The sequence below is a fragment of the Triticum urartu genome, chromosome 4A, assembly GCF_056163025.1.
Source record: "Triticum urartu cultivar PI428250 chromosome 4A, HENAU_Tu73, whole genome shotgun sequence".
In the NCBI taxonomy this organism is placed as follows: domain Eukaryota; kingdom Viridiplantae; phylum Streptophyta; class Magnoliopsida; order Poales; family Poaceae; genus Triticum; species Triticum urartu.
The window spans coordinates 406,554,480-406,566,419 of NC_141876.1; the positions used below are offsets into that span (position 1 = coordinate 406,554,480).

The 11,940-nt window shown below is 46.6% G+C and overlaps 2 protein-coding genes across 2 annotated transcripts; one reads left to right on the forward strand and one right to left on the reverse strand.

Moving 5' to 3' along the window:
• Nucleotides 1–684: 684 nt before the first annotated feature.
• Nucleotides 685–1,636, forward strand: LOC125551837 (chaperone protein dnaJ 20, chloroplastic). The gene has a single exon (XM_087518487.1). It carries the CDS (start codon nucleotides 892–894, stop codon nucleotides 1,351–1,353), a length of 462 nt encoding a protein of 153 aa, XP_087374613.1. The 5' UTR covers nucleotides 685–891; the 3' UTR covers nucleotides 1,354–1,636.
• A 214-nt stretch (nucleotides 1,637–1,850) lies between these two features.
• On the reverse strand, nucleotides 1,851–9,520 carry LOC125551836 (putative ADP-ribosylation factor GTPase-activating protein AGD14). The gene is made up of 13 exons (XM_048715207.2): nucleotides 8,958–9,520; nucleotides 8,752–8,813; nucleotides 6,961–7,048; nucleotides 6,801–6,862; nucleotides 6,608–6,704; nucleotides 5,935–6,324; nucleotides 5,261–5,851; nucleotides 4,369–4,500; nucleotides 4,191–4,295; nucleotides 4,027–4,104; nucleotides 2,896–3,016; nucleotides 2,760–2,805; nucleotides 1,851–2,421 (listed from the first exon to the last, which is right to left on the reverse strand). Exons 1-13 carry the CDS (start codon nucleotides 9,057–9,059, stop codon nucleotides 2,376–2,378), a joined length of 1,920 nt encoding a protein of 639 aa, XP_048571164.2. The 5' UTR covers nucleotides 9,060–9,520; the 3' UTR covers nucleotides 1,851–2,375.
• Nucleotides 9,521–11,940: the final 2,420 nt, after the last annotated feature.

Below are 11,940 nucleotides of genomic sequence, written 5' to 3' on the forward strand. Positions count from 1 at the left end.
CTTAGTTAGGACACCCTACTGAAGGATCTGCCAGATTTAGCTTTGACAGTGATATAATTTAAGGATTTTCTTAAATGGGTTCAATTCCGTCATAAACGTAAATCATGAGGGTAAAGAATGGAATTAACTCTTCTAATAATGGTGTTTTGATGTGATACATCATTCGGTGGATCTATGAATGGATAGGATTTGTAGAATTCACGACTCGTGGTTTTATAAGTAGTGGAGATACTGGATGCTGGTTGATGCACCGGCGGAAACAATATATTTCAGCTGGCCGCGGGAGGTCGAAGGTTTACAATGCAGTCTCATCGAGTTGTATCCCCCGACCACACAACGTTTACGTGATTGGAGGCTTGGAGCAAATACAGCCGAGTCAACCAGTAAGATCTGCACGTAGGCAAAATCTAGAAAAACGACGTCAGTGTCTCCCTAACACTTGGCTTCATCTGATCACATTCCGACGGGCCACCACCATCTAGAACCACGGGTCCACATCTCAAGAGGAAGCTAAAGTCGAGATCGACCAGTCGACAACAACTTGACGGTAATTAAGCAATAAGATAAGATTATCACTTGAAAAAAATTAAGATTAATTGGAGGTGGTATAGTAATAATTGAGTAGCGGGCAAGAAGAGCTGGCGCTTCCCGTGGCCGACGGGCTCATGACGCCTCACGCGTCGCGCCCGTGACTTCGTCCATGTCTTCCAGAAGCCCACGCCGCCACGCATCCCTTCCTCCCCCGGCGGTATATAATCACCGCCGTGTGCAAAATATAGAACCAGCAAGCCAAAGGTTTACACAGCCTCCATTGAAGTGCAAGAAGCAAAGCCTTTTAGCTTACACGTCCATCAAACACCTCAGTTCGCTACCATCCCTCAGCTTGGAGAGATGAACACCTTGTGCGCCAAGCCCATGGGGTTCTCGGGTGGCGTCAAGTGCCAGCGGCGGGCGCGGGTGAGGGTGTCGGCCGTGGCGGCGACGCCGGAGAGGGCGACGATGTACGACGTGCTGGCGGTGGGGACGTCGGCGGGGCCGGAGGAGATCAAGGCGGCGTACAGGCGCGCCGCGCGGCGGTGGCACCCGGACGCGTGCCCGGGCGGCGCCGACCGGTTCATGAGGGCGCGGGAGGCCTACGAGGTGCTCTCCGACCCCGAGCGCAGGCGGGGCTACGACATCCAGCTGCGCTGTGGCGCTGGCGCGGGCGCCGCCGGGTCCCGCCCGGCGCCGCGCGCGGGCTTCGCCGACTGGGAAGCACAGCTGGCCGGGCTGCAGTGGCGGATGGCGGACACGCGAGGCGAGACGTGGGGGAGCAGGATGCGCCGCGGCGCCGCGCAGCCGGCACCATTCTAAACCGCACCGCCGGCTTTGTGCTCTGTGTTTTCAACTGTGGCACGCTTATATTCTACTCCCTCCGTTTCAAATTACTCGTCGCAGAAATTTTTCTGCGAAAATCTTTCCGCGACGAGTAATTCGGAACGGAGGGAGTACGTAGTTCTCTTGTTCTCTCCTTCCATTCCATTTTACGCGGTGGGATTCGGTTGGTGATGAAACTGTATAGTGTAGTACAGACAGTGTACAAAAGTACGGTAGTTTCTTTCTTGATAAAAAAGTACGGTAACTATTTCCATCCTTATTACTTAGTCGTCATGACCTTTTAATAATAAGTAGAAAAGCCGAAAAGACAAACGCAAATGTCTTGTTCCGCACTAAGAAAAAAAAAAGTGGGTCACTAAACCACCCCTTTTACGCACTCTAGTTCTAGAATACTACTCCCTGAGCAAACAAAAGCAAATGTTGCACTGAAGATGAAGAAAAAGCAAATGTGGGACAACTAAAATTTCTTCCGGTAAGCATCAAAAAGGACTTCCTTGGAAAGGGACAAATACGACAACCTTTAAACAGAGTCCTCCTATGACAAATCATGCGACATTCTAGAGCATCGACCAAGAAACGTTATGTATATATATAATATAATGGTGGAAGATTGGTCTATCAGACGTCGCGTCTAGGAATAACTTTTCCAGTAGGCAATGACGTTTTGTGAATATAGCAATAGCAGGATAAGTCACGCTTACGGCTCAACATCTACTAACGTTAGCATCACCACTGTCATCCACTGTCATCGTCGTCAAAGCCACCACCAGCAAGGGTTCCCAAACTCCAAGAGGCAAGGGGCACAAAATGTGCACTGTCAGCCAAACCATAGATATAGATATCCGAGTCTCCGCAGAATGGCCTTCACGAGCTCCCTATCTGTATCTGATACATACAAGTTCAGTGAACCGAAGGAACAAGTCAACAGGTACTCCTCTGCTCTTTTCACAAGTCCAAGCAGCACAAAGCCATGTAGATTTCCAAGCCGAATCCTTTCTCTATGCAAAAGGATTGCCAGTTGATACAGTGCTCAATGTTATGTTCCTGAAACAACAGGTTTAGTTTTAGCACAAAGATGGAGTTGACGCTAGAGCTTGTTTGGTTTGCTCCCTAACTTTGTCTAGCCAGAGTTCTGGAAATGCCTACAGATTTGGCCTCCAATTGGTTTGGCTCCAACTTGTGGTGGAGCCGATGCGATTTCCGCAAGGCTGCCACCGAAACTTTGGCATTGCCATTTTTGTTGGCTCTTTTGTGTTGATAAGAAACTAATAACCTTGCCTACTTTTGGCTTGGCAATTGGCAGCAAACCGAACAACCCCAATGCGGTAGCAAACCGAACAAACAGTTGGTAAGGCCAACTATGCCAAGGCAGAGCATATTACCTCAACGGAGAGTTCGGGGCCTGCTCGACAAGACATGTTAATCCACCTGAATATGTGTTAGTTGTTACAGTTAGATGAACTCCACGTACGCAGTAAATCAGGCAAACCGTATAAAGATGCTACCAGTAAAGCTCACCATGTAATCCAGACGGAACATAGGTAGAAGTATTGTTGGAGAACCATGATTCAGGCAAACCATCAAGAAAAGAAATTGGTAAATTAGGCAAAGCAGCTTGCAACGTGCTCATGCCCATGAACTGCAAATAAAGTGTAATTCAGAAAATTGCTGGCAAATACCAGGAAGCTGGCAATGACAAGGACTAGAACTGTAAGCAAAGATAAATATATTTTCTATAATATCATGCACAAAAGACAGTTCATACTCAATGCATAGACAGAGTTTCTAGTTCTTAGTACAAAATTACAAGTAAAATGGTCTCAAATCTTCAAGGAATGCAATTTAATTTTACAAACACATGCCATCTTTTGAAGACCAAACCATGTTCAAATTCAAATATTCTTGTTACCAATGCCATCCTACTTCATGCCCATGGCTGTGGCACCACCACAACCTCACCACATCCCAACCATCCATCCACGGCCAAGAACCACTAAGTAAACTTTGTGCACTGGGACTGGTTGCGGTGGTGATTGGTGGTGCCATGAATGGTGATGCGGATCCAATTCCAAACATAGGAAATTTGGCTGATTTCCCAGAAAGGATTCAGCTTCTTTTTTTTAAAAAAAATCTACTCATGTAGTATAATAGTGATCTAGATTATTTTAGTTTGTTAAAAAAATGAAGGAATAGCCGTAACAAATTTATGTATGACAAGTTATTTGGGTAAGATAAAGATCCAAAAACTGGCCATAGGGCACTGGCTTGTCCCTGCTATAGGAGAGGCTTGACCATCCACAAATCTTTTTATTTAATTGGATTCTACTTGATTTAAAAGACAATCATGTCCCACATGAATATTTACAATTCTTTCTACCTCTAGGTATATTTTATCATACAACTTTTCGAATAGACATGCACATGCAGTGGCATGCTTTATTGGACCATTTTTAATTTAATTTTTTTTCAACCAGTTACAAAGACCCAATAGTTTAGGTAAATCTGTTTGTCAAAAGGCATTAACCACAAAATGAAGCATCATCAACTACTTGGAAAGAAGGGATCATAGAAAATCGACAACATTATGTTCACTTCTTTAAGCCTTCTGGTAGCATGAAGTGCAGATAAGGCAAAGAAGAAATGGAATACCAGATTAGTAGCCTCTGAATCAGTACCAAAGGGGAGATCAAATGGATTTAGCACAATCTGATCAGCAAAGGGTTTTCCCTGTACATGATCAAATCACATCAGAGAGCAATGGTATAGAAGAAGAAAAAAATTCTTAAATGGTTTATGAAATAGAGAAGCCATACTGAAGGAACATCAGATATTGGAGATGGCTCTAGGAAAGGAGCAAATGATGCACTTAGAGCTAATTCATCCATGAACACATTATGGCAATCACCACCATGAGATTTCTACAGAGAATAACAGTTATGATGCTGTGTTATTTATGAACCACATGCAAAATTTAACAGGGACAAAGGCTACCTTTGAACTAATAGGGCAAGTAAAAGGATTGTTGGTAACATTGACTACATTTGTGAGCTCATTACTTAGTGGCTCAGCACCAGAGTGATCATTTGAGATGATCCCAGTTGCATCATCAAATGAATGCCATAACTGCAAATACACAGCAAGGAGGAAATGAATTGCAGCTCTGGAAAGGCAGTTAAAACTCAGAATCAATAGAAGAATGACACCATAACAGCCACAAGTAACTTTATTATTCAATTTCATGATTCCCAACCTGAGAACTTATCCTATCCATTGGTTCTATTACACTCCAATAATTTTAAAGTCATGAATGAGATATCTTTCAGTTTGTTGGGAACTGCTGCTACCAGCAGTGACATCACAAACAATTAAAAATCCAAGGCTGGCAAATTAAGAATAATAGCTTTTACATAATTTGGAGCACAATGAAGACAAAAAAAACTCAGTAACCAAACAGTAAACCACCCTTTTCTGAAAGTGCAAATTAACTGCACACATTAAAAGAGATGCAACAGTACAATTACATAATTCCTCGCCTGATAACTATTTGCCTCTTTACTCTTTAGGTTTTTGCAAGTTAGAAGTCGTTAGTGATAGATCTCCTGGCAGATTTTTAGTGCTACCAATAGTGCCATAATAAATGCTCCAACATTGAGCAAATTCAAAATATTAACTTTCTTAAGATGTAAAGCATTGCAAGGCTAATTCCACAGTAGAACACTGGAACCTCATAGTACAATCATTCCTTTTAAGTTCACACATTTCACAAAATTGTAAAAGCTTAAACCATTCACAGAGTTAATTACCCTGTATTATTTGCATGCACATGTTGCCATGAACAAATAGAAACATAGAGAACTCCTAGAGCAACGCAAATATTCCTTACCTGAGAGCAACTTGTATCAAGAGATGTAGCACCAGACTGATTGCTGATTGAAACTTCGTGCTTGGAAGTCGGGAACAATGTTGGTCTATCACTTGTTTCGAACGAAAACAAATCACGACCCAGAATCTGTTTATGATTACCTACGTCAGCTACAGGAGAGGGACAAGTGACTCCAGGCTGTTTATCCTTTGGGGGCGTGTCAAATGTAGCCCACCCAGCATTGCCCATTGATGGAGCTTCCAGTGGCATTTTATCAGCAGATGAAGCTGTATGAGGCATATTTGCAAACAAATCTACAGATGGATGAGCTCCCAGTGGCATTTTATCAGCAGATGAAGCTGTATGAGGCATATTTGCAAATAAATCTACAGATGGATAGCTAGTTACAGGTTGTTGCTGCAAATTTGGCTGACTGAAGAGATCCTCCTTTGTACCATTTACAGCAGCAGAAAAGGCTACAAAACTTGGAGCTGCAGAATTGTTGGATTGCTGAGTTCGGTGAACATTCTCAAAATCAAAAAACAAATCAGCTAAGCTTGAGTTGCCTGACTTAAGCGATGTGGAATCTATGTTCCCTGTTGATGCAGTTCTCTGCAGAAAAATAATTAAATTTATTAAGCGATTTTATGAGATGCAACAAGAAAGGAAAGAGGATAAATTTCAAAATCAATCACCTGGGATTGAGTGATGCCATTAGAACTCAGCATATTTGATTGATTTTGTTGGACAGGAGGGCTTAAACACCCATCATCGAAGAAATCAGGTGATTTGGGTGCTGTTCCAAAGGTACCACTCATGCTTGACCCTGAGCAGTCAGAAGTCCTCGGTCCACGACTCTGATTTGCAAATTGGTCCTCAGACATTCTCTCTTGCAGACTATGTGAACGATAAGAAAATCCAGGCATCTTCCCATCATGCCCTCGGTCTGAACTAGGTTTCCTACTTAGCATTGCAGGTTGCTTGCGATTGCGCCTTTCTTCATATTGGTAGTCATTAGGTGGGCTCTGAGAAAATGAATGATAGGAACTAGCCCTTCTATGTTCCTCTTCATGGGATCTTTGAATCTTTATAGATGGAATAGAGTATAGTTCAGCAAGACGCAATGTTCTCAGATATTATAGGAAAATAAAAACCATCATTGCAGCATATATGTAGGAAAGCCAACTGGAAGAAATCAGTCCTTTAAAGGAGAAACAATGAATGCACTTTAAGCCAACTGAATAAGTATTCACTATCTATCTATATTGCAGCAGTCGTGCTAAAGCTTATCACAGGTAAAGTTCCAGACTGACGAAGATAGGTTTCAAGTAGTCAAACAACTGATGTCGAGAATTTAACTAATTGTACCTGTATATCTCTTGGAGGCCTTTCGGACAAACTTACACCAGCATATCTTCTCTCCACATAAACAGCATTTATGAATTCTCTAAGGCTTTCAATGTTGCTGCGACAAAACAAAATAGTCACACCATGTACCATATCCCGTTAAATAACAAACCAAAAAGTGTATACACGGCAATGAGTTGATGAAGTTATTGACCTGCTATCAGGTACCCTCATATTCTGGGTATCGAAATCCTTCAACAATAATTCTCTGGCTCGCTGTATCATTCAGTTTAAGTGTTAGGATATGATGAACCAAAAGGGAATTCCCAGACACCAACCAACAAACAAGCAGCCAACTGGATGGATGACTTTACCTGGTTCCCACCCTTTTGAAGGGCCTCAACCTCTTGCACGGTGAACTTGGACATAGACACCGATTTTACTCGGTGCGTGAACTCACGGCTACAAGTGCATAAATGGTTCCAGTGTGTTAGAATAACAGAAGTCGGCAGACTATTAGCATATGCAAGACTAGAATGACTAGAATTGGAACATTCACACACAATAGATAAGTGGTATAGAGTGTGCCAATAATTTGCCATAATGTGTCACGCTAGAGTTAATAACCTCCTCATATCATAGGCACGTTCCAGGCGTCCCGCGTTGTCCTCCCCCTCGGGCGGCCAGAAACCTAGCCGCCGCCGCCGCAAACTCCCTCCTCCTCTCCCTCCGCCGCCGCCGGACGCCGCCGGGCTAAGCACGGGGGCCGACGACGGCGGCGGGGGATCTCCTCTCTCGCGCGTCTCCGGGGTGGGGTGGACCCCAAGGCGTGGGGTGGCGCGACCGATCTGGGATCTGCGGCGCGGCGGATGGCTGCAGGCAGCAGGAGGCCGGCCCGTCCTCGGACGGCGACGGCTTGGCGCGGCGGAGGCCAGGGCTGCGGGTGTTGCGGATGGCCCTTCGGGCGTCGGCGGCGGCCGGCTTGGCTGCGGTGGCATGCATGTTGCCTTTAGATCGGCGACGGCGGCGTGGAGGGCCTGGTGGTCTTGTCAGCGGCACCTCCGATCAGATCTGTTCTGACCGGTGCAACCGGTGGTGGTGGTCATCTCTTTCGTCAGAGGTGGTCGGCCTGAGGCTGGGTGTTCGGATCTCGGGATCCGTCATCTGGCACCAGCTGCGAGTCGGGGAGACGTAGTTGCCGGTGAAAACCGAGCCGACGGCGAGCGATGGCGGCGTTCCACGTCGTTACCTTGATGAAGGCATCGTCATGTGACTACCGTCGACCCACTTGTATTGCTCCAGGGGAAACCCTAGGATCTGGCGTTCCGGACCGGACGATGGCGGCACTGCGGTGTCGTTTCTCTCTTGGGAGCATCTTTTTGTGGAGCAGCGCTGGAAGTCAGAGGCAGGAGGTGGAGAGGCTTCGTCTTGCACAAAGTTTCGGTGGAGATGTCAAATCATGCCTGACCGACAGGTGCTACGCTTGGTCATGCCTGGTCGGCAGGTGCTACGCACGACAGATCCTCCAAGGGCTTCAAGCTGTGTCGGCTGATGGTACTTGGCAGCATGGCGCTGAGGTGTATCAGTGGCGACCGCGACGTGTTCAGCTGTTTGCGCACAGGGAGGAGGTGTCGTTGGGCGCCGTTGTGGCGTCGACGATAGCTGGACCGAGCAAGGTTGATGCATCAGTACAGTTCTGAAGATGGAGTGGTGGCAGTTGGCGGCGGCGGCCTCTGAGAGCACGCCGAACCAGTGTGTGCCCCAGACCCAGCAAGTGGCTAGGTTGGGGTCTCGGGTCTTAGATGTTAGGCTTGACTGCGATGTCTGTTTGGTATTAGGCCCAGGCTATCTGCGCCCCTTCATCAACTGGATAGGTGTAGCGACAGTTTGTTGCTTAGACGGCGGCTTTAGTCTTACTGTTGTATGACTTTGTAAAATCTTATGAGAATAATTAATAAAGTGGCCATATGCATCGCCCAGATGCAGAGGCCGGGGGTCATCCTCCTTTTCTAAAAAAAATCAGTAGAACCTCCCAAGCAGTAATCTGACACACAGTTCAACAGTACAAGAAAAATTGGTCCCTGGATCGCGCTGGCTAGGCTTTCCAATTCCACAAAGTTGAAGAAACGATAGATCAACCGGGGACGGAATCGAAAAACACTCACTGGATGCCGCTGCAGGAGATGCAGATGAATGTCCAAAAGCTCGTGCAGACGTACTGTGGCCCCTGCATCAGACGACACCACACAAAAACAGGGCCGTCAGTAAACACCAGACAAGACCGGGAGCATCAGCAAGCGATGCAAACCAAAACCAAACCGCGGATCACACGAGCGCGCGCGCGACTGGAGTAGGAATAAGAAGCCCTTACGATGGCGTTGCAGTTGATGCATCTGCGGTTGGGCGGCAGCTTGAGGAGGCCCCTCACGATCCGCTCGTTCCTCTCCTCCTCCTTCCTGGACGCGGCCGCCATCACTGAGAACTCAACCCCAATCGAGCCTGGAACCCGTCGGTGTCGAGGGCTCGAGGCGACTCGGCTTGATCAGGGGGCGCGGAGGAGAGACCGCCCGGCGCTTCGAATTAGGGGAGCGGCGAGGAGAGGACCTGATGGTTGTGCGTGGGCCGGCCTGTGTGTGTGTGTGGATGGATGCGGTAAGGGAGGCCGTTGGAGGAAAATAACCGGTAGCTGCAACGGCTTTAATTTTTAAAACGTGATCAGTGTGGTTCTGCTTAATGGAAGCACACAGCATAGAAGAAAAGGGCAAAGCAAAGGAAAGACGTTATCCAATCTGATGATCTGGCTTTGCCTTGCGACGCGGACAGCGCGTGCCTCCGGCCGATGAAGCTGTGTGCAGTATGCTCCAACGATGAAGCCGATGAGCGGTGAAAAGACAGATTGGGGACCCTCACACAACTGGTCTAGGCCAACTGCCGGTGGTGGTTGCTCAACAGCTTACAGCTAATACCGATGCCGGTCACTTGTTTGGCAGGAGAGACTGCAGGGACAAATGGATGGGCGTTGGTGCTGTTGGATTCGAACTGCCGTACAGCCAGGATTAGATCGTTTTCACAACCACCAGAGACACACAGCATGGTCCATTGCATTGCAGTACTAGATCTCATCTCAACACCTCAACTTTTTTTCTTTTGGAAACAGGGGCAAAAGCTTTTGCCTTATCTCACTCATAGAGAAGAAGAACAGGAACAAGGTTCATGAGGTCCACTACGCCTCAACAAATGGAAGAAGAAAACCCTACTCTCGCGCATGATTGAGCTCAAATGCTTAGCCCCAACGAGAACCAAATTTTGACCTCCCCTTTGATGTTATCAATAGCACTAAATTGCATTGATGCCATGTTGCGGAAGATCCTAGCATTTCTCTCTTTTTAAACCTCCCATGCCACCAACATGAGTAGCGAGGAGATCGCCTTCCTCTAGTGACCACGAGGAAGAACCATCGCCTTTCCACCAAGATTGGACCGAATTTAGCCCTCCTCAAGTAGCAATAGCAAGCTCCGGAGCATCGACCCCAATTTTGACAGCAGCCCAAACTCTGAGGGCGTATCAGCCTAAAATAAGGTGCACCATTGACTCCTACTTGTTGCAAAGCTGACACAACCCACAGTTGGGCCATTCGCCCTTTTGCAAACGGTCGGCCATCCAAATTCTTTTTTTGATGAGCAACCAAGCAAAAAAATTTGCATTTCAGCAACGCCCAATTACTCCAGACAGTTGGCACCATGGTACTGTTGATGGAATTTATTCAGACCATCCACACTACCATGGTGTTGGCTATCTGGAGTAATACGGGTGATGGAAAGGCCCTTGGTAATGTCAGTCTTAGCAATCCAGGAGAGGTCAAGCAAAGCATCATGAATAGTGAAAGTCTTATTCTTGGAGAGACTGGAGATGGAAGGACCTATGTATTTTGGTTTAGACCCATTAAGCCAGGGAGAATACCAAAATTTTGTTGTGCGCCCGTCCCCGATGGTGATGGTGGTGGCCGCTTAGAAAAAGCCCATATCAACACTGTTACAGGGGTTGCCAAGGCCCACCCAAGCCCGGATCGGCTCCTCCCACGCGAACCAAGTCCATCTCAAGCGCAAATCTCTGGCATATTTGGGGAGATCGAGGCCGCTCAATCCACCCAACCTCTTAGGCCTGCAAACCAAATTCCAGCTGAATTTGCATTGCCCACCAGAGACCTTATCAGAGCCCGAACAAAGGAATACCCGCTAAATCTGCTCGGAGGCATTTAGCGTGCCCTTGGGAGGACCAAAACTGTGATGAGATAAGTAGCTTGGGAGGGTAAGCATCGCTTTGACCAGCATTGTCCTGCTGGCAGCAGTGACAAAACGTCCCTGCCAAGGTACAAGCTTCCTTGCAGCCTTATCAACAAATGTATTGAAGGTCAATTTCCTAAGGCGGAGAATCGACAAAGGGAGTCCAAGGTATCTCAGTGGGAAAGCAGAAGCGTGGTTGGGGAACTCTAAAGGACAGAGTTGAGGTCGATGTCAGCACATCTGATTGGAGCGACGTGACTCTTCTCTAAACTTGTGACAAGACCCATCACCTCACCAAAACCGTTGAGGATTGCAGTTAGATGTTGAATATCATCCATAATGGGGGTTACAAAGATGGTCGTGTCGATGACATACAAGGATTTTTGGATGCAAGTTACCCTCCCACCGATCCGATGAAAATGACCATGACGAGTGGCAATATATCGAGTTTGAAAAAGGAGCTTGAAAAAAGAGCGTATGTGTTGTTTTCCGATGCATCCTTGCCAGGATGTGCACGTATAGAAAGTTTTCATGTATGCCTCTAGTTTTGTTGAAGGCGTCGTGGAATCGTGAAATGAGAGTGTGTATGAACGGGGACAACCCGGATGCCAACACCTTAGCAACAATCTTTCCAATAGCATGGATGAGACTGATAGGTCTGTGGTTGGACATGCACTTGGCACCTTCCTTATTGGAAAGAAGCATAAAATTTGCAGAGTTAACCCACTAAAACTGCCTCAACTTATTTTTTAATCTCAAGTCCTTAACTAGCAAACCTTTTGGCGCTTCTACATTGCATTCTCCTAGTTATTTTGATTAATCATCGCAAATGTATCGTCCTTTCTGCTCTTGCCCATGGACACTAGAGGTTGCTTTTCGTCATCCTCATTGCTGGTCGAATCCATCCATCCATATCTCTCGAGACAATAGTTCTTCCCGGTCTGAGTGCCACCTTCTTAATTGAGTCTCACTCGCTTCAGAAATTATGCACAAACATAAATGTTGATTGGAAACCTTGATAAGTTTCTTTGTGGATTGACATGAATAGTTTCCATTGGCATAGGGCTAGAT